Below are 24,065 nucleotides of genomic sequence, written 5' to 3'. Positions count from 1 at the left end.
TTGTTGATAAAGGTGAAGTAGATATCTTACAGGATGATTTAAATAAACCAGCAGTGTGAACAAAGGACAATGGTTGTCGATTCAATATTGTAAAATGTATGGTAATGCACTTTGGGAGGTGCATTATCTTACATTTTGTATGAAGTGCATTACCTTACATATAGTATTAATTTATTTACAGGAAATTGATGAGGCTAGGGATCTGGGAGGTGATGGTTGATAGAGATCTGAAATTCAGAGAACATACTGCAAGAGTTGGCAAAATAGCTCAGAGGATTACTTGGTTGCTGAAGAACACATTGACAAGTAAAAATAGGGAAATTATTATCCCTCTTTATACGGTTATGATTTGGCCGCATGTTGACTACTGTGCACAAATTTGGTTAATGCATTTATTGGGTATCAGGAGATGGTGGAGAGGATTCAGAGGTGACCAAACTGGAGACAGGTCTGTGGAATGTTCCCTATGAGGATAGACTGAGGACATGTGGGTTGCAGAATTTAACAGACAGGCAGCGTAGAGAGGGTCATGATAGAAACTTATAAGTTACTAAAGGGATACTATAAGATTGACACAGAAGAAATTTTTCAATATATGGGAGAGTAGGAGGAAAACAAGGGATCACACTTTGAAGGTGTCTAAGAGTATGGTTAGTAAGGATGTGCAGACTAGGTTCTTTACTTGGAGAGTGGTAAATGAGTAGAATGGATTGCCAGAGGTGGTTGTGAATGCCCCAACAGTGAATAGGTTTAAGGAGATATATGATAGATATTGTATTAATGGATAGAGTGGGTCTCATGCGATGAGTCTTTTGACTACATGGGAATGGAATCAAATGAATAATATGATCCATTATACCCATATGAATAATATGTCGATATTTTCATCATTCAGCCAGTTCAGAGGAATCCCTTCAAAACTTCACTGACTTTCTCAATGGTTTAAATCAAAAATCCAATTTACATCAGAGGTAGAAAAGGACAGATCCATTTCCTTCTTGGAAATGCATGTTCTCATCTCAGTTGAAGATCATAGTAATCTTACTTTCGAAGTATACAGAAAAAAAAATTTAATACAATCAATATCTGGATGCCAGTTCTCACTACCACCATCACCTGGCACAAAACTGAGATATCATCAAAACATTAAAAGAGAGTCATTATGTTATCAAGTGATGATAATAAAAGAAACAAGAATATAACTTAAAGACATTCATCAAAAGTGGTTAAAACATCACAAATATTAATAATGTATTGAATAAACCATCACAGGCTCCAAGACAACAACCAGACAACTGCAAAAGTGCAGTTTCTTGACCTTATCAAAAAAAAAGTCACAGACAAAATAGAAAAATTCCTACAAGAACATGACTTAAAAGTTGCCATTAGACTTCTACAAGAAATCTCCACGATGTTAAGATCACCAAAACAACCATATCAACCTATGAAGAGACAGAAGTTTATGAAATCTATAGCAATTGCAGTTTGTTACATTTGACAGTCGGGATATTCTGGAGAAATCCATCAAAAAACAACATGTCAGAGATGTGGAGAAAAAAATGAATGTATAAATCTAGATTGATCTTTCACATTACCAATGAACACCATCAGGTCAAATTGGCAAATCACAAAAGTACCATATGCAGAATGTAATACTTATGTATACAAATTTAAAGAAGCTAGTGAGATGATATGATGTTCAACCGTAATAAAAACCAAGACCTGATATTAAATTGACTCTGAACAGCATACATCATAGATCTATGTATTGATGAATTAGGCTATGAGACAAAATATGTTATACCCTATAAGAATGACATATGTTCACAATATCTCATTCCTACATTCAACATTTATCATATGTCGAATGAATTTTAAAAAAATTATAGTTTTTTATTTAGAAATCTCGATGTTAAGAGCGTGTTATATTTGTATTTATTATATCAATCTGAAGAAGTACACAATGTTTTACTTTATGTGGTTTTCTGCTAGTATTAATTTAATAATTCTGAATACTATAAGCCACAGGAATATAAATTCCATATACAACATAGTTCCATTTTCAAGTAGCATATTCATTTATTTTTTTTAATACTTGAATATGACTTCCACATTAATTCAACCTTGGTATATCTTCTGGGTCTGGCTTCCCACTGATGAGACCTCAATAAAGGTCGAAATCAGTCTGTGTAGCAACCCTTCCCATAATGCAAAGCACATCCTTTTGGTCATGAATAATGACTGAAAGGATGCACGTTTCATTATGGGATAATAAGGCAAGCGATGTGAAGTCATCAGCCTCTATATATATATATATATATACACAAGTAGCTTAGATGTGAAAGTTTATACTTCATGCATAAACTTTGTTTGGTTACACTTGGACAAAGAATTAAACAAGAATATAATTTCTTGCTAATTTCAATTTTGGTTTATCTTCCTGACCCTCAATTATGCACTCCAATAATGCCTCTAATATAGTTCTAATAATCAAGATAATATAGCTCTAAGTTGGGTTTTATTATAAATTAAAGATGCCAAGAAATTATATTCTTGTTTGTAAATCCATTATCCAAGTGAAAACAAACAACATTTGCTCATGAAGTAACTTTACAACTAGGCAACTTATATATAGAGACTAATGACTTCACATCACTTGCCTTAGTATCCCATAATGCAAAGCCCATATCCTTACAGACATGTATAATGCTGTGTGTTATGGGACCCAGACCAGTTTTGACCTTATGAATAAGTAAAGCCGTCTCTAAAAATTCAGACGATCCCTAGGCCACTCAATTGTGGGCAAAAGACCGTCCATCTCAGCATTGGCTCCACTCAGTGATGGCCTTTCACCCACCACCACCACCGAGCAGAACCGCTCATATTCCGAAGAAAAGCATTCACTGACAAAGCCCTTCATCGGGCTGTGTCGGAAAACACTTTCCCTGGAGATTCAAATTGCTCCCCTAAGGCAAAAACCTTAAGAGAGTGAACTCATAATAGCCCCACACAAGTTTCGACCTTTATTAAGGTCTCATCAGTGGGAGCCAAGAAGAAGTGATGCCAAGTTTGAAGTAATGCAGTAGTCATATTTCCATATACAAGTAGCCAAAAGGTGTCAACACCTTATTACTAAAATACTCTGAATAAGAGAAAGGTGTTAAAAGCTTTTCCACTTGGTTATACTATAAATTAAAGATGCCAAGAAATTATATTCTTGGTATCACTTTTGGGTCTGGTTCCCACTGATGAGACCTCAATAAAGGTCGAAACTGGTCTGGGTAGTGACCCAACCAATAACGCATAGCATTATACATGTCTGTAAGGATGTGCTTTGCATTATGGGATACTAAGGCTAGTGATGTGGATCATTAGTCTCTACAGAGTTTCCCAGTCATGAAGTTACTTCTTGCCAAACTTTGTTTGCTTAAACTAGGATATAGGATTAAACCAAGAATATAATTTCTTGGCATCTTTAATTTATAGTATAACCAAGTGGACCTTTTATTGTTCTCCTCACAAACTATGATATCTCCCAATCTTTCCAACATATCCAATTCCTTCTATTTGCCTTTTAGTTTCACTATATAAATGAGGGCCTTTTTCACTATATGAGGACCTCTGTGAGAAAAGGGTATATGTGGAACTACAAGGGTGGTGATTATGAAGAGTTCAGGAGGCAGCTTGCAGGTGTAGTATGGAGTGAGAAGATAGCTGAAAAAGAGATCAATGCAGCTTGGGGGATATTCAAGAACTATCTAATAGAAGCAATATCTAAATGTATTCCAAGGTTAGAAGGGCTAAATAAGGTAGGTGTGAAATGGGTGAATGAAGAGATTAAGGATGCAATGCAGAGAAAAAGAGCATTATGGAGGCAGCATAAGAGAAGTGGTAATAACCAATTCCATGAGGATTACAAAGACCAAGCAAGGTGGGTGGCTTGGTTGGCAAGGGTAGCAAAAGTGAAGTATGAGCAGTAGTTAGCTAATAAAGCCAAAAAGAATCATATGGAGTTCTTTCGATATGTAGCCAGCAAAAAAAAAAAAGAATGATTATGGAAGGATGACACTGATTAGAGAAAATGGTATAAGGACAATTGTTGCAGAAGATATAGTGGAGATACTTAATGAGCAGTTCATAAGGGTCTTTCATTCTTGTGAATGCGACTTCATGGAGAGATTGAGAGCAGCTGATGATGGGAAAGAGAGACTGACTGTAAGTGAGCAAGAGGTGTATGGGTAGTTAAGCAAACTTGATGTTAATAAGGCTGTGGGACTTGATAATATATCACAAAGTATTCTGAAGGAATGTGCCAGGGAGAAACTTGTGAGAACCAGGATACAGAATTGGGTTGACAACAATAGTATTATCTTTGATGGACAGCATGGATTTGCTAAAGGGAGGTCATGTTTTAGTTATCTACTTACTTTTAACAATAAGGTGATGGCTTCCTTGGACAGAGGACAGGATACACAGTAGTATACTTAGATTATGCAAAAGCTTTTGACAGATTACAGCATAATATGTTGATAGTCAAACTAGAGCAGATGGGATTGGATATTAGATTAGTGCATTAGATCGGAGATTGGCTATCTGATAGGTATCAGGAAGTTGTGTACGAGGGAGAAATATCCCAGAAGAGGAAAGTCACTAGTGGTGTACCTCGGGGGTCTGTTTTAGGACCATTACTGTTTAACTTGCATGTTAATGATATTGGCAAAGATTTGGATGGAGATATTCAGTTGTTTGCATATGATGCAAAGTTGGGACAAACTATGAAGAGTAGAGAAGATATTGTGGCCTTACAAGAAGACTTGAATAAATTGAGTGAATGGGAATGGATTATTGCAAAATTTTATGTTTTAAAGTTTGGGAAACAAAGATGGGATGCAGAATTTATGCTTGCTGGGGATATAAGTCGCAGTATGATGTGTATGTATGATAAAAGCTGTGTGTATGATAAAAGGACCTCCTAGATGAGTCATCTTTGACTCCATGGAGTGTTGGGATAATAATATAAATTAATTTCACTTTTTGCAAATAGAAGTGAAACTAATTATTATTATTATCCAGGCCTCCATGGAGTCAAAAGACTCATTGTGGGAGGTCGTTTTTAGGAAACACAAAGTTTATCATACCACTCCTTGAACCCATTGATCATTCCCGCTCCAACCACTCTCTCAGGCAATGCATTCCAAGGTTCAACCACCCTCCACGCAAAGAAACCACTCCTCACCCTCTTGTGCACAGTAACTTCCAGGGATGGCCCCCTTGTCATTGCTCCTTCCTGCCATTCCACCAAGTGAAAGAACTCTCTAATGTCTACCCTGTAACTGCTTCTCAATAGTTTAAAAGTCTAGATCATATCACCTCTCCTTCTATCCACCAAACTCTGCATTCCATGTTCTCTCAGCTGATCCTCATAACTCATATTGTACAATACTGAAACCATCTTTTTTATCTGCCTCTGCACCCTTTCCATGGTCAATTTATCCCTTTCAAATCCTGAGGACCAAATCTGAGAACAATAGTCTAAGTGTGGTTTTTATCAATCATCACCCCCAGATCTCTTGTCTCCCCTACCTCCTCCAGTACAGCTACTCCAATCGAGTATGAATTCTCCTCGATGGATCCCAAACCTCAAGACTTTACATTTTGCTGCATTGAACCGATCCCCCCCCCTTTCATTTGCCCATCTGCCTAGTTTATTCAAATCTTGCAGGACTGCCATCTGCACTATTACTGATAACCCTTCCCAGCTTCACATCATCTGCAAACAACTGAATTTCCCCTTGCAATCCATTGACAATATCATTGATATAAAGGTTGAACAACGCAGGTCCCAGTGCTGATCCCTGTGGAACCCCACTTGTAGCCTTCGCTTCTTTGATATTGCCCCACCATACACAACTCTCTGATACCTATCAGTCAGCCAATCCTGAATCCATTTGACTAACCCGACATTTAAATCCATGTACTGCAACTTAAATATCAGCTTATCATGTGGCACCCTGTCAAATGCCTTTGCAAAATCCAAAAAAATGGCAGTATATGCCTTTCCCTCATCAACTGCTCGTCACTTTATTATAAAAAGGCAATCATATTACTAAAGCAAGAGCACCCCTTAACAAATCCATGTTGATTCTCACAGATAACATTACCCTCATCTCCCCAACGCTGTATATAGTCCCTCACTAATTTCTCCAAGACCTTAACAACTACTGATGACGCACAAACAGGCCTATAATTAGAGACTTCCAGTCTGCTACCACCCTTATGCAGTGGCACTATCTTACCTTCCTTCCATTCCCTAGGTACCTTTCCCACAGCCAGACTTTTATTGAAAAGCCAGGTCAACGGAGCTGTCAGTTCTTTAGCACATTCTCTCAAGACCCGTGGTGAAATACAATCCAGTCCAACAGCTTTACTGGTATCCAGAGTACTCAGTATTTGGAGCACACTCCCCTCTTGCACCTCTAAACCCTGAACCTGCCCTATCTCTCTAGTATTAAAACCTCCTCTAGGATGAAATACTATAATAAAGTGCTCATTGAACAACTCCACTATGTCTTCTGCATCAGCCACTCTATTCCCATTTTTATCCTGCAAGTCATTCTTCCACAATCGTTTCTCTACCTACTGGTCACATAGCTAAAAAATTCCCTAGTCTTTCTGGTCACTCTCCTGGTCTGCGTCTTATATTCTTCATGTAGCTGTCCTCCAGCCCTCTGCTTATGTATCTTCCATAATCTCTTTTTTTCAACTGCAGTTCCTGTTTGATATCATTTGTCATCCACTTTACACCAAATTGTGTCTGCTCCTTCACCTGTGGAATACAGCTTACTATTGCTGCTAACATATATTCTTTCACAATTTCCGAAGCACTAATGATATCCTGGCTTTCCAATTTTGCCCTCCATGGAACTGCCCCTAGTTGATACCTAAGATTATTATAATCACCCGCCTTATAATTCCACATATGTTCCCTTTTCTTTGATACACCTGCATGTCTATTCATCTTCCAAGTCAAATATATAATATAATTATAGACCCAAAACAACTAAAGGAACATTATGTTGTGAAGGATCTGAATGTTTGACACTTTCCTCTACTTCTAGACTCATATACAGCAATCCCTCGATTAATGCACTTAATGCATTCTTCAAAACAGGCGCATTAATTGAAAATGCACTAATCAAATATAATAACCTATAGGAGAAAGTATAATTCGTTCCTCGAATTCTTTTTTTTTTAATCTTAAATTTTTTTATAAAAGAATTAGGGTATATTTCAGGACCTAGTTAAAGGAAAACCATGAAGCTGAAAGACAATAAAACATATTCAGAATATAAAATTATTATTCTACTTCTTAACAAAGAATTGAACTAACGTAGTTTGGTGGGCATTCTGTTTCTTTTTTTCATAAAACTGACGGTACGACCTTATTGCCTCTTCTACTACTTCTGCTTTACTGTTTCTCTCTTCATCAGGGTCAGCCTCTAAGCATTGCAGCTTAAAAACTTCGATTTTAACATTTATGAAAAATATTTTCAAATTGTTCCTGTGAAATCTCTTTGGGCTTATCAGTGATTAAATTTTCTTCATATTCTTCAGAATTTTCCGACTGTGCATCTAAATTTAGAAGGTCAGAATCACTCATTTTCTCAGAATAAGATTTAATTAACTTAGATTCATTTGAAAAGCCTCTAAAATCATTTGCACATTGTGGAAGAATGTGCTTCCAAATGGCTGGCATATTGCTAGCAGTAATTTCATTCAACTTTGAGACTTTACAACCAGGCTGAGATTTCTCTGATTTGTCCAGAAAAGTCTTGAAAGACATTCGCTTCCAAAATAGGCTGGTTTCATCAACATTAAATATTTGTTGGTCACAATAGCCATCCCCTTCTTCCACAATTATCTTCAAAATCTCTGAATAATTTGCAGCCACCTCCTTATCTGCACTTGTAGCTTCGCCTGTGATTAAAACATTATGTAGGCTATTTCTCTTTCTGAAACGCTCAAACCACCCAGCACTAGCATGTAATTCTTCTTCTTTTCCATCACTAACAGCCCTTTCTTTCAAGGTTGCAAAGAGACTTAATGCTTTTGATTTAATAAGGTCAGTGCTTAGCAGGATCTGTTTTTGGTTACAATTTTCGATCCGTGTAGAAAGAAGTATCTCTAATTCAATCATTATAATACTTTGATTTCGAGTAAATGCATGATGAACTTGAAGCAGGCTTACTTTTCTCTTTGTATTCAGCAGCTTTGCTTAAAATTGCACTCTTATAGTTGATTCGCCCATTTTTGTATTCTTTTCCTATCTTTGCTCTGGACTCGCCTTGTTTGTTTTTCTTTATTATTTCAAGTTTTTCTTCCAACGAGATTCCTTTTCGAATCAATTTCGAAATCATTTTCACACTTCCACTATCTTGCTCACTAATTCTTTTTATTAATGATGATGAAAATTACCATACAAAAGTAAAGAAAACAATTGCAAAGGAGATACGAGATGTGATCATCAAAATGCTATGTAATTAGCAGATGACATTTTGGCAGTAAATTTGGAACATAGTGTACATGGAAATAGTGTAGTATGCCATTAAAAATAACTTTGTAAAATGTTTTAAATCGGTAACTAAATTATTTCATCCTGATGAGTGATTTTTTAAAATAGCTAGCCATGAAAAATGTAGAGATAGAAAATTTTTAAAATCTGTAGCATTTATTTTTAAGATATATATAGGCACACTAATCGAATTTTAGAGCTGCACTAATCAAATTTGGGTATAGAAAAAAAAACTACGCACTAATCGAAAACATACTAATCGGAGGCGCATTAGTCGAAGGATTGCTGTATATCTTGCTTTAACTAATACCAAATCAGGATGAATTAAGATGAGATAAAGCAATAAGAATTGTTTTGATGACTAGCAACATAAGAAGCATCAGCAGAAAAGAAATGGAACTACCAGAAGAATTCGATGAGTACCAGATCGACATGATAGGCATTACCAAAACAAAGAAGATAAAAAATAGGTGAGATTTTTCTGAGCAACAAATACAAGATTCAGGCAATGACAATAAAGAAAAAGAAGGAGTAGCTATAGTATTCAACACTATATATGAAGATAATCTTGAATGGCAAGCAGTATCAAAAAGGGTGACAGTGGTAAATATTAAATGGGAAACTGACAATGAGACTAATTTGTGCCTGTGGTCTACAGAAGGTTCTACTAAGGAAGAAGTTGAAGACTTTTTAGAGGGCATTAGAGAAAGAATCTTATTTGAGACTAAACAGTAGAGCAGGAAATAATTACCACACACACAAATGATTTGAGAAAATTTGGAGAAAAGAGCAAAGCTGACAATAATGGTAAGTGCCTGATTTCTATTTAGAATGTGAGCTAATTATTATGAACAACATATTATTACTAAGAAACACACCATAAAGATGTGCACAAATTCACATTGAGAGAAAATGCAAGGAAAAGTCAAGGAAGAAAGTCTCATTGACTCTGTTACTGTCAACAGTTTTATACAGAGAATTTGAAATTGGAAGTGATCACCATGTAGTTCTGGGAATGATAAAATTGAATTTCATATTGAAAAGAGTGTATAAAAAAGATTTAAAATGAATCAAAAGGTGAGCAGCTTTCAGAGGTGACTGTTAGATTAAAATACACAAACATTATTCAAGAAAAAATGAGAGTTTGAAAACAGGAACCAATCCTTATAGATTCAGCGAAAAAAAAAAAAAAAAGTAAACATTAGATAAAGATATTCTAGATGCCTGGAGTGATTACTTTGAAAGACTGTTAAATGAAACATGAGAGCACAATAGTAAAAAACACTTATTATTATTATTATTATTATTATTATTCCTGACACCTCCAAGGAGTCCGAAGACTCATCACGGGAGGACACCTTACCTCTACTACGAATCAACGCCATCTACTGCCCACCTCCAACACCACAACTAGTAATTTTTGTCTGTAAATTGCGTGTGTTCTGAAGGGCCGATTTGTATGTATGCGGGATGAAAAACCCGAGTTTCCGGGAGAAAAAACCCTGCTACCTCCGTATGAGATCGGCTAACTCACCATCGATTGAAATCGACCAGATAAAGATTCCTCCCGTCGCGACGAGACTTAACAGGAAAAAAATCAGGAGTATAGTTCAGTACTTGAGGTAGAAAAAGTCATCAAAAATCTGAAATGTGAAAAGACAGCTGGGGAGATGATATTCAACTAGAAATGTTCAAATATGAGTATAAAGGATCAAAGCTGTATAACTGAGAGGAGACCTTCACATAATCTTTAAAGAAATGTGGAGAACCAATCAATAGGAGAACCAATCTGACCTAATGACCAATCCTCACCTTATCATGGTGCACCCTATTAGGTATCTACTGGAAACTGAATGAACGAGGATAGGTTGACAATATGGGATTTAGCTGAACAAATTGTATTCTTATTTACTTGGCTAAAACCACAAATAAAATGATGGTACAACATGAAAGAATTTCATGCCAGCTGGGACGTCGCCCAGTTAAACAAGGCCCCCTGCTGTTTTTGTCAGGGAACCAGGGTGAACAGCAAAAAGTTAGCTATTGAACAAATCCTGAAACACATCCCAACTCAACATCACCAGAGTTCAAGATCAGCACTATCAACATAAGAAGTCTGAATGGCAAAGAAATGGAACTAACAGAAGAATTGGATAAATACCAGATCGACATAACAGAGGTGACTGAAACAAAAGAGACAAAAACTAGTGAGATCTCTAAGAAATAAATACCAAATATTATATTCTGGCAATATCAATGTTGGACAATAAAGAGTAGCTATAGTATTCAACACTAAATATGAAGCTAATTTTTTGAATGCAGACAATATCAAGTAGAGTGACATTGGCAAATATCACATTAAGGAAATGGACAACGAGACTTATTTGTACCTATGGCACCATAGAAGGTTCTACTAAGGTAGAAGTGGAGGAATTTTTGAGGCGCTAGAGAAAACAACTGACACAATGAAAAGTCTGTCCTTGTTGGAGATTTACATAGCAGAGTAGGAAATAGTTGTCAGACATACAGTAATATTGTGGGAAAATTTGGAGAAAAGAGCAAAGCTAATAATAATGGCAAATACCTATTGGATTTCTGCTCAGGACATGGACTGGTTATTACTAACACAATGTTCCAACATAAAAATGTGTGCATTCACATGGAGAAAAGAGGCAAGAAATAAGAAAAGTCTCACTGACTATGTTATTGTTGATAGTGATGTTTTTTCCCTGGTGCAGGACGCTAGAGTGTACAGTGGATTTGAAATTGGAAGTGATCACCATTTAGTCTTGAGCAGGATCAAATTGAATTTCATGTTGAAAAAGAAGAACATGTAAGAAAGTTTTAAAGCGAATAAAAGATGAACAGCTCTCAGATGTGAACTGTAGACTAAAATACACCAACATTATTCAAGAAAAAATGAAAGAGTTTGAGAACAGGAACCAAACCTTGGAGATTGCCCTGAAGAAAACATTGATTGTTTCAGAAAGAGAAGTATGGCGAGGTTGTCTGCAAAGATAGAAAAATCAGAAAGAACTCCGTGGTGGACACAGGAAGTTAAACAGGCAGTGAAGGAAAAGAAGAAGGCATATTGAACGTTCCTGACAAATAATTTAGCTTCTACTTTTAGAGAATATAGAGATAACTGTAAGAAAGTTAAACACTGTGTAAAACTAGCTAAACAAAAGTCATGAGAAGACTTTGGTAAGAACATAGAAAATAAATATCAGGAAGGTGGCAAAATATTCTGGAGGATGTTGAAAAAGCTCAGAAATGGAGGAAAGACTGCTGTAAAAGGAATTAGAGATGATAAAGGTGACATGAAAACTGGAGAAAAAGATATCCTTGATGTATGGAGTAATTACTTGAAAAAATTGCTAAATGACACAAAACAGTGACAGCACAATGGGAAAATAGTTCAAAAGGCCAGGACAGAGAGACAAATTCGAGGTGATTGGAGTAGAGCTCTCATAGTACCCATATATAAAAAGGTAAATAAAACTGGTTGTGAGAATTACAGAGATATTTCTCTACTGAGTGTTCCTGGTAAGATTTATGCAAGTATACTTGAAAAATGGTTGAGAAGGAAGGGAGGCTTCGTGAAAAACAAGCTAGATTCATGGCAAATAGAGGCTGTCATTGTCATATTTTTCACTTTATTACAAATAGTGGAGAAATTGTGGGGATATAACAAAGATCTGTATTTAAGTTTTGTAGACCTGCAAAAAGACATATGATGAAAGGTACCAAAAGAAAAGCTATACAAAATACTACAGTTATATAGTGTCAATACGACATTATATCAAGCAATACTTAGTCTTTATTTGAGTTGTAAGTCAGCAGTTAGAATTGAAGGAAGTACACGATGATGGTTAAATGTTAAATCTAGTGTCGGACAAGGATGTACATTATCCCCCTCTGTTATTCATTATCTATATGGATCATAATATAAAGGAAAGTAGTATTAAACCTGATATCAAAATTGGAGATTTTAATCTCAGATCTTTACTTTATGCAGATGATTGTATACTTTTAAATAAATCCAGTACAAATCTGCAATATTCCCTGACTAAACTGAATCTTCTTCTTCTTCTGCAGCTTCTCCCACTTAAGTGGGGTCACTGTTTCTTATGAGTCTCCTCCACACCTTCCTGTCTTGGGCTGTCACCACATCCAAGTTCTTCATCTTCAAGTCCTCTTCTACCAGCTCCCTCCATCTCTTCTTTGGCCGCCCACGCTTCCGCCTTCCTTGCACATCCATCTGCATGACCCTTCTTCCCACATATTCGTCCTCCCTCCTCATCACATGACCAAACCATCTCAACCTTGCCTCCTGTATTTTCGCTCCTAAGTTCGTAACTTTCACTGTTCCCCTGACATAGTCATTTCTCAGATGATCCTTTCTGGTCACACCGCACATCCACCTAAGCATTCTCATCTCTGCTACTTCCATCCTGCTGATGTTATTTTTCCTCAGGGCCACAGTTTCTATAGCATATGTCATAGCTGGCCTCACTACTGTCCTATAAATTTTGCCTTTCAGATTGATCGGCACCCTCTTATCACATAACACTCCAGCCATCTCCCTCCAGTTCCTCCAACCTGCTTGTATCCTGCATCCCACTTCCTTCTCACCTCCTCCATCTTCTTCCACTGTCGAACCTAAGTATCTAAAGTCTCTCACCTTCCTGATGACATTTCCTTCCAGCTCCAGGTCTGTCTCCTGGCCACCGCCCACTGCGCAACACATATACTCTGTCTTACTTCTGCTCAGTCTCATACCTCTCTCTTCCAGTACTTTTCTCCATCTTTCCAGTTTAGTTTCCGCTTCTTCTCTTGAATCTACACACAGCAAGATGTCATCTGCATACAACATTGTCCAAGGTGCATCTTCTCTCACCTCCTCTGTTACCACCTCCATCACAATATTAAACAGAAACGGACTTAATGCTGACCCTTGATGCAAGCCAACTGTTACTTGAAAACTTTCTGTCTGTCCCAAACAGGTCCGAACACTTGTCTTCACATTTCTGTACATTTCCTGCACCAACCTGACATATTTCTCCGGCACCTTCTTCTCCCTCAGACACCTCCAGACTTCTTGCCTTGGCACTCTATCGTATGCTTTCTCCAGATCAATAAATACCAGATGTAGCTCCCTTTGTTTCTCTCGATATTTTTCCATCATCTGTCGTAACCCAAAGATAGCATCTGTTGTTGATCTACCAGGCATGAAGCCAAATTGTTCCTTTGCAATCTCCACCTCCTCCCTCAATCTACCATCAAGAACCCTTTCTAGGATCTTCATTGTGTGGGACATCAACTTTATTCCTCTGTAATTTTTACAGTCTTGTGCATCCCCTTTACCCTTGTAGATGGGAACAAGAGTACTCTCCCTCCTGGTGGGGGGGGGGGGGGGTGGGGGGGGGGGGGGGTGGGGGGGGGGGGGGGTGGGGGGGGGGGGGGGTGGGGGGGGGGGGGGGTGGGGGGGGGGGGGGGTGGGGGGGGGGGGGGGTGGGGGGGGGGGGGGGTGGGGGGGGGGGGGGGTGGGGGGGGGGGGGGGTGGGGGGGGGGGGGGGTGGGGGGGGGGGGGGGTGGGGGGGGGGGGGGGTGGGGGGGGGGGGGGGTGGGGGGGGGGGGGGGTGGGGGGGGGGGGGGGTGGGGGGGGGGGGGGGTGGGGGGGGGGGGGGGTGGGGGGGGGGGGGGGTGGGGGGGGGGGGGGGTGGGGGGGGGGGGGGGTGGGGGGGGGGGGGGGTGGGGGGGGGGGGGGGTGGGGGGGGGGGGGGGTGGGGGGGGGGGGGGGTGGGGGGGGGGGGGGGTGGGGGGGGGGGGGGGTGGGGGGGGGGGGGGGTGGGGGGGGGGGGGGGTGGGGGGGGGGGGGGGTGGGGGGGGGGGGGGGTGACAGGGGACCCTGGTTGTCCTGGAAGGCCATCGATACCCCTTAAGCCCTGAAAAAATTAACAATTTCATCAATCTGAGAGGAAGATACTCACACGCAGAAAAATTTATTATTAATAAATAATATTGATAATATTATTTATTATCATAAATCAAGTCTACAGAGTTACAAGGACTTAATCTTAATGTGAAGTTTTGTTTCCACAGTATTTGTCATACTTTCTAAAAATTTATTAACATAAATAAAAACACACATCTCTCTCTCTCTCTCTCTCTCTGCCATTCATTTTGTTCTTAATGTAGAGCATATACAATGGGTCCTGCAGACCCAAGCATTACTCAGTTTCTTTGCTTACTACAGATTTATTTAAATGGAAGGAATGACATTGTAGTGGGTAATACATTATCATTTTCTCAGGAAAACTCTCCCCTGTAACCTGTCTATGAAATGAATGAACCAGATAGAAAGATTTTATAGTATATAGATACACTATTTCCTTTTTATGATAACTCTTTTAATTAAGGAAAAAATGTTAATATCAGATCGAAAATTATATAAACATTTAATATTAGAAACAAAATGTAAATTAGATGTGATAACTGTGAAAAAAGTTTTGTGTCCTATTCTATTCTATTTGTTAGTAGATTCCAAACAGTATTAAGTATAATACTTATAATACTTTGGTAGAGCATGCGGATAGTTCCTTTGGCAAGTATATAGTAGCAAACCAGTGCAACATAAGAATATCAGAGATATTCTTATGAGATGAATGAAAAATTCTATTAAGGTTATCTTAGGATTCATGAATCTTCTATTCTAGTGATTCCCTTAAAAGATGCAGTCATCAGGGTGCAAAATTTGTAAATAAAATGCAAAATTCAGCCTTTCCCTTTGTCAGTTATCAACCATGCTATTAGTTGTGACCAGTTTTTATAAATATCACATCAAAGCAATGCAACTTAATGAAACAAAGATTTACTACAGATGACAAAAAATGTCCATTAAGAAACAACTCCAACAAAAAAAAAAAAAAATCTTCCTTAACAAAAATAAAAGTAATTTTTTCTCTAAGTCATTTTTTCTCTTTTCTCTGGGTTTTCACCCCCCCCCACACCTTAAAAAAAAATCTCCCACAAAAAATTCAACATAAAAGTAAAGTAACAAAAACCCCAAACACCCATCAATATTAATAATTCTCACAAAAAAAAAAGTTTTTTTATTTTTTATATAACATAACCTTGGGTGGCAACTTCAACCACCACTGTCCAACTCAGCTGCCCAAACAACACTTTACACACTTTTTTCTGCAACAATGGTAGTATTTGTGCATTCATCAGAACTGACAATCCATGTTATCAGATAATGTATCCTACCTCATTTGATTTATACTGGCTTAAAATTTCCTTAACAAACTATGTCACATTCATTTACTGTCTTTCCCCCACCCTCAAATTCTGATAACTTATCTGATCTCTTTGACTATCTCAATTTTCTATAGTTCAAATACCCCAGAAAGTGAAGCTATCTTTCTTGGAGACTGCAGTATCCACAACTCAAACTGCCTTCCCTTCTCTAGTTCTACTAATCAAGCAGGTAGGGATGCCCAAGCATCTGCTATGAGAAACGGATAGTCCATTTACCTATCAAAACAAGATAGCCCTCATGATCCTGCCACTCTTGACCTCTTCTTAACACACTCACCTTATAAATGTATTCTGGAAGCCACTTTTCTTAATAACCCAGACCACAACCTCATTCAAGGTTCTTTCACCACAGAACAACCTTCACCCAACAACTCTCAGTCTTATGTCCTCTTGCACTGGGGGAAGAGGGGGGGGATGATCTCATGACTTCAACTTTGAATTCAACTTCAATTTTGAATCTCAGTAATGGACATGAACAAATTATTGGGAGGAAATTCAGTTTGAATAAGGTCTAAAATGTCTTTAAGTGGGACACTAGTGAATAGAGAAGACACATCAAAACTGATCATTATGTCAGTGTGTTGGAGTGTGCGGTTTTCTACACTGGTTTTAAAGTGGGCTGAGGTTTTTATTTGTGAAGAAGTGCTGCCAGTATATTGTGAGAGCAGTTTGGGTAAATGTTTGGCTAATTTGTGAGTGAATTGGAGGTGATGGCACATTCTGCTTATGAATTTTAGGTAGTCCACATTTCCCTTTATCAGATTTAGTAATCACTATTTTATTATTCTTCCTGATCTTGATTTCCAATAGTGCTTCATATTCTTTGCAAGATAGGTTACTTTTTTGGAGGTTTTTCTAGAATTAGTACATTGGCAACATCCAGTCTGATATGGTTGCCAATATGCGTAGGAAGGCTGAGAATCCCACATTCAATTTGAATCGTAATTTCTTCTGTAGCTTTCTTATGTGGCTTTCGTCCTGGTAGAAGCACAACTGACCAAATCTTCACTTTAAGGCAAGTCTTTGAGAAATCTTGGGAATATGCCAAGAATGTCTACACATGTTTTGTGGACTTGGAGAAGGCATATGACCGGGTTCCTCGGGATAAGCTTTGGCAAGTAGTACAGGAGTATGGAGTGGATGGTCAACTATTAGCTGCCATCAAGTCCCTGTATGAATGCCCAGAGTTTTGTGTCAGGGTAAACAGCACAAAGTCTGAACCTTTCACAGTCTCCGTTGGCCTCCGCCAAGGGTGTGTTTTGTCACCCCTCCTTTTCATAATATTTATGGACTGGATTGATAGGCACAGCCGAGGCAGTGAGTGTGTCAGAATTGGAAAATGTAGCATTGGACGTCTGCTTTTTGCAGATGACCTCCAGCGGACCCTGGATAGGTGTAGCTATTTGTGCAGACGCTGGAATGAAGATCAGTGTGGCCAAAACTGAAACATTTGTGATCTCAAGACAACCATCCCAGTGCACTCTAAATGTAAGTGGAGTCCCAATAAGACAGGTGGAGAAGTTTAAATACCTTGGGTCCATATTCACGAATGATGGAAAATGGGACATAGAGCTAGATACTCGAATTGGCTTAGCAAGCTCAATATTACAGGAGCTTGGCCATTCGGTAGTATTGAAGCGGGAGTTAAGCCAGAAGGCAAAGCTGGCTGTCTTCGATACAGTCTATGTCCCCATCCTCACCTATGGTCATGAGAGTTGGGTAATGACCGAAAGAATGCGGACACAAATCCAAGCGGCTGAAATGAGGTTCCTTCGAGGGGTTGCGGGGCTGACAAAACTCGACAGAGTCAGAAGCTCTGCAATTCGGGAAACCCTCAATACTCAACCGCTGCTTCTCCGTGTTGAGAGATCACAGTTACGCTGGTACGGGCACCTGGTCAGAATGCCACAAGAGAGGCTCCCTCAGCTGGCCCTCTTTGCCAAGCCAGAGGGTGGGAGGCCACGTGGAAGGCCAAGGACTAGCTGGATAGATTATATCCAAAACCTTGGGTGGACATGTTTGGGAATCCCACCAGAACACCTGAGCTTGGTGGCAGAGGATCGTGACCATTGGAAGTTTCTCTTGCAGCTTTTGCCCCCACAACCCAATTAGGAAGAGTGGGCCTTGAAGATGTATGTATGTATGTATGTATGTATTTCTTCTGTAAGAATTTTTATAGGTGCAAGAGCATAATTGTAGCCAAGAGAGAGTACACTGCTTCCAGTCTGAGGATGAAGGAAGAAAAATTTATTACAGTGTTTACTTGATGCTGAGGCTTGACAGCAGAGTTTTTTCGAAGTTTAGCAAATCTATTGGTGCAAAGGTTAGCATTCAGCTTTTGCAGAGAGCTCTTCTTCTTCTAACACACAAATAGCTTCATCAGCTATTTGCATGCTGCAAATAGCTGATGAAGAAGCTGATGATGAAATAGCTATGTGTCAGCAAGTAGAATGCGAGTAGCACCAATCTGTTCGTGTAAATGAGCAAAGCTAGTGTGTCTGTATATGTGAAGATCCTTTGATGAATTAAACCGGTGTGTTTCAATTTAACACAATCAAGGATAGAATTATTGTGTCAGCAATGTTTTAGAAAGGCTAATCTTCTTCAGTTGACTAGAAAGCTTCAATAGCTTATTGTAATGAAAGGCCTTGTGCATTATATAATCTTTGTAGATTATAATAAGTCTGGTGTTAAGGCTTATATGCTGCTATTCATAACTGTATTTTTTAAGGAAATTACAAAGTAGACTAAGTAACTAAAATAAATTATTAATACTTTCACTATTTTGGCAAAGTCAAATTGCCATTGTCAAAGTATAATATGGTATGTGCATGCAGGCACTACAACTAAGAGTTGATATGAGAGTTGAGAGTCAACTAACAAAAATCTTTAAAAAATACAACCTTTCAACCACTTATAGACCATATAAAAAATTAGCATCCCTTATCCTTTCCAGCAAAGACAAGCCATAGTCCCTAGACCTGCCAGGTGTTTATCAGGTCCCTTGTAGTTGTAAACTATCCTACTATAGTCAAACAGGTAGGATAGCCAACATCAGAATGCTGAAAATAACGACTATATCTGTTTCCAACACTACAGCTCAGGACTTGCTCGCCATGCTTTGGACACCCACAATAGATTACACTGGAAGAAAGGCCACTTTACTCCATCACAGCAAATATAACATGAAAGACTTTTCCTTGAAACTGCTTCTGCCTTAAGAAACTATGCTAATCTCTACAAATTTGGTTGCAGGAAACTGCCCCAAATTTGGGAGGCTCTCATCCATGGTATTTAAGCCCTACAGCCAAGGATGCCAAATTTAGCCCAAGGGGCACTATTTAGGACTTTAGGCCTACTCTCAGTTGACATGCTTCATCTTTATTACTTAGTGTAATGCCCGCATGCACATATCTTATTATATTTTGTTCCTTGACAATAGCACTTTGATTTTGCCAAAATATTGGAAGTATTAATTAAATTTATTTTAGTTAATATTAGTCTACATTGTAATTTCCTTAAAAAATACAGTTATGAATAGCTAATGTATATGCCTTAGCTACCAGAGCAGATTGGTTATAATGACAATGACTATCACTTCAATGTTGCCAATTGTAAGGTTATCCATTCCAGACAGAAGACATTACCAGGCAGAGATTATATTAATGGAAATTTGTTGGAAGTAGTTAACAAAGCTAAAGACTTTAGATTGTTGTGGACAGTGAGTTAAAATTCAGGAGTCACGCTGACAAATGGTTAAGTTATCACATCAGATGACAGCACTGTTAAAAGGAACACTAACTTGTAGAAATAAGGAAGTTATTGTTCAACTTTACAAGGCTTTGATAAGACTACACCTGGATTACTGTGCACAGACATGGTCACTTGGGTTCCAAGGATATTGGGAATCATTTGAAAAAAATTCAGTAACAAGTAGCCAAGATGATAACTGGTTTATGGAACTGTATCAGTATTCTCCCCAGAAATTTTTACCAGCCGGGTGGAATGAGGCATTAGCCAGGTGTACAAAAATTTTGAATGAGTTAAGAAAGACCCTTTTTTATAACAAATTAAAACAGTAATTTTATTAGAAATTACTTCAAACAAGGACAATATTTTATATAGTAATTATAACAAACAAGACTAGAATTTTTCTTATTTTCTCTAAGTAATGAAAAACCTTGTAATGCTCACAACTTAAAATTCTATACATTAATTCTTCTCTTCTTTTTAGAAACACAGTTGTCAGCAGCTTTTTTTTTTTTTTTTTTTTGTAATTAAAATCTGTTGGATCTGGTCCCTCCAGTGAAATCAGCATCAGATTATTTAGTCTTTTGACTGATGTGATTCCTCATACAGGTTTTCATCCTTTTTAATGCAGAGAAACCCCTTTCACATTCAGCTGTGCTCACGGGTATGGCCAGTCTAACACCAACTAGTTTTGCTAAATTTGGAAAAGACTCTTTGAGCTCAGATGTTGTTGCTAATTTCAGCAGTATTTGTCTTGGATCTAGATTTTTGTATGACTGTCCATTAATAATTTTTAATGCAACTGCCCATTCTAATTTAGTACTTTCATAGTTTAAAACTGCAGGACTTCCATTTCTAGAATAGTAATCAAAAAGAATCTCAGAAGACTCACACTGATCATGACTTTCTGCAGTGAAAAAAAAGGAAATGATTGGCATATCAGGAAATCTTGCTTCTAGGTGTTTAATAACTGTGCCTATGTATTTATCATATATTGTAGCCTTAAACATAATAACATTAGAATCTGAATAATCAATGTGAAGGTCTGACCATTCACCTGAAAGATGCTGATGAAGATTTTGAAAATGACTGCCAGGAGTGTCTTTCAATTCCATGATGGATACTTTTCTGGCTTCTAAGACTGGCTCTATTTCAGTTAAGTCAACATCTCACCTTTGCCATGATCTAGACAAGTTAGATAAATGTGGTAACACATCTGAAAGCATCATTAGTGAAACTATGAAATTGTATGTTCTGATATATTTACTTAAACCTTCAGCTGTGATATCATTTCGTTCAGTGGCCTCTCTTTCCAATGCAGCTATAACACCCACCATGCATTCTCTTAGAGACTGTATTGCAGAATCACGAGACAGCCATCTAGTGTCACTAGCCATTTGAAGTTTAATCTGAGGACTGTTCAGTATATTTTTGATTTGGATTAAACCATATATCCTGACTGAGGAATTTTGGAAGAAGAAAAACAATTGCCTTAAGATATCATTAAACATGACTAAATAAGGCACTTCAGCAGCTGCTTGGGCACTAGCAAGAGCCAGTCAGTAGTTTACACAATGAAAGTTGACCATGAGTCCATCTGTTTTATCTTTGAGCCGTTTTGCAACTCCCTTTTGCTTTCCAATCATGACAGCTGCTCCATCAGATCCTAGAACCACCAGATTACAAGTTTTAGCCTAGACTGTCAAGGGTCAAGAATAGACTGTCAAGGGTCTAAGATGGAAAAGCTGATAGTTTCAGTTTTTCCATCAATGATATTGCAAGTTAATACAAAACTAACCCTGACCTCTTTTCTAAGTTCACAAACATATTTAATGAACACAATCAGCTGTTTTAAAACTGAGATGTCTGTAGTTTCATCACATAAAACACTGAAATAATCTGAATGTATATTTTTCAGTATTTCGGATCTAATTTCTGATGCTAAAAAATTTCAATCAACTCTTGCATTATTCTTTCTGAGGTATAATGTGCATTTTTACCAATGTTAAGATGTTCTAAATAGGAACAGCCTTGCAATGCTCAAGCAATTTTTCAAATAATGTAGTATGTGGTAACTAATTTTTTGCTAACCAATACATAGATCATAAAGCTCCCAAAAAAGCATCTCTCTGCAAGTTATTCAAAATTGAAATTGATTTTTCAATTTGCCCTTCCAGTTTCTTCTAGCATATGTTTTTCAATTATATTTGAACAAGAATCAGTGTGTAACTTGCTTTGTTCATGGTTAACCAAGCTTTCTTTTTGAAATCTTGTGAATGGCATAGTTACCCAAGTCACTTCCTTGTTTGTGGGTCGTCTCTTTCTGTATTTCGTACATGTGGAACACATTATGGCTGAATGATTGATTAATTCAGCCAGAGAGGCATGTAGTGAGGTTGTCTGCAAGGATAGAAAAATCAGAACTCCAGGGCGGACACAGGAAGTTAAAGAGGCAGTGAAGGAAAAGAAGAAAGCATATCAAATATTACTGGCAAATAAATCAACAAATAAGTCTTGTGCTCTTAGAGAATACAGAGACAAATGTAAGAAAGCGAAACACTGTGTAAAACTAGCTAAACAAAAGTCATGGGAGGACTTTGGCAAGAACATAGAAAATAAATATCAAAAAGGTGGTAAGATATTCTGGAGGTTGTTGAAGAAGCTTAGCATTGGAGGAAAGAGTGCTGTAAAATGAGTTAGAGATGATAAGGGTGATATGAAAACAGGAGAAAAAGATATCCTTGAAGTATGGAGTAATTACTTCGAAAAATTGCTAAATGAAACAAGCAGTGATAGCACAGTGGTAAAAAACACTCAACGGGCATACAGTCAGGAATACATATCCATACTTGAAGTAGAAAAAGCAATCAAAGGCTTGAAATGTGGAAAGGCAGCAGGAGTAGATGATATTCAACCAGAAATGCTGAAGCATGGCGGTATAAAAGTCTTACAGTGGCTGCACTGCATAGTTCAGAAAGCCTAGACAGAGAGATGAATTCCCGATGATTGGAGTAGAGTTCTAATAGTGCCCATATGTAAAAAGGGAAATAAAACTGAATGTGAGAATTACAGATATTTCCCTACTGAGCGTTCCTGGCAAGATCTATGCACGTATACTTAAAAAACAATTGAGAAGAATTGTGGACGAAAAGCATGGTGAAGAACAAGCTGGATTCAGGCCAAACAGATGCTGTAAGGATCAGATGTTCATTTTATGACAAATAGTTGAGAAAGCATGGGAATATAGCAAATATCTGTACTTAAGTTTTGTCGATCTGGAAAAGGCATATGACAAGGTGCCAAGAGTGAAGCTATTCAATACGTTACAGTTACATGGTGTCAATGGGGCATTATATCATGCAATACTTTGTTTGTATTTGAGTTGTAAGTCGGCAGTTAGAATTGAAGGAAGTACAGGAAAATGGTTTAGGTTTAATGTTAAATCTGGTGTGAGACAAGGATGTACATTATCCCCTCTGTTATTCATTATCTATATGGATCACATTATGAAGGAAAGTGGTATTAAACATGATATCAGAATTGGAGATGTTAATATCAGTTCTTTGCTTTATGCGGACGATGTTATACTTCTAAATAAATCCGCTACAAGTCTGCAAGAATCCCTGACTAAAGTGAATAACTGTTGTAATAGATATGGTATGAAGGTCAGCATTAAAAAGACAAAGACAATGAAAATAGGTGGAATATTTGAAAATGTCAACTGCGTTGTGAACAGGGAACCTGTGGAACAAGCAAAAACATTTCACCTACTTAGGCACGATTTTTACTGAAGATGGTAAATTAAATATGGAAATAGACAACAGAATCAACAAAGCTGGTATGGTTTGAAGTCAATTGAATAAATTCATATGGAATAAGAGAGAAATTAGTTGGTATACAAGTCGGTAAATTAGCTGTATACAAGACAGTATTCGGACTGGTTTTAACTTATGGATCTGAGAGCTGGGTCAGAAGTAAAACACTTGACCAAAGACTAGAGACCACAGATATGAGAGTCCTGAGATTAGAGCCGTGAACAGATGGCATCAATGGCAATATCATATTAAAAACGAGGATATTAGGAAAGAAATTGACATTGTCGGCATCCAGGAATGCATTAAGAGAGCTAATCTCAGGTGGTATGGTCACTTAAACAGAATGGACAAGGAAAGATTAGCAAAAGTGTTCTCTGTCAGGTTGGCAGAAAAACGACCCAGAGGAAGACCAAGATATAGGTGGATTGATACAGTACAATGTGTCTTAGATGATAGAAATATAAGATCTGATAATGATAATATTGTAGTCTTGACAAGTAACAGACTGATTTGGAGGAAAATTGTAGATAGGAAGTTAGTAATGATGTAAATTTTTCATGTAGTACTATCTTATCCTGTACACCCCTTGAGAGTATATGTCAGGA

General features: G+C 37.9%; 1 protein-coding gene across 1 annotated transcript in view; it reads right to left on the bottom strand.

Annotated features, from left to right (window-relative positions):
* Positions 1-24,065, bottom strand: part of LOC150098992 (uncharacterized) — a 700,419-nt gene that overhangs the window by 437,212 nt on the left and 239,142 nt on the right. Inside the window, exon 15 of the mRNA XM_090405788.1 lies at positions 14,476-14,520. Coding sequence (XP_090261914.1) covers positions 14,476-14,520 — 45 coding nt within the window. The remainder of the gene's footprint in view (positions 1-14,475; positions 14,521-24,065) is intronic.

The sequence above is a fragment of the Typopeltis vanoorti genome, chromosome 15, assembly GCF_054136105.1.
Source record: "Typopeltis vanoorti isolate ZY-2024b chromosome 15, IOZ_Tvanoo_1.0, whole genome shotgun sequence".
Taxonomy (NCBI): Eukaryota; Metazoa; Arthropoda; class Arachnida; order Uropygi; family Thelyphonidae; genus Typopeltis; species Typopeltis vanoorti.
The sequence above is the reverse complement of the archived record's forward strand: the minus strand, read 5'-3'. Positions and strand labels throughout refer to the sequence as shown.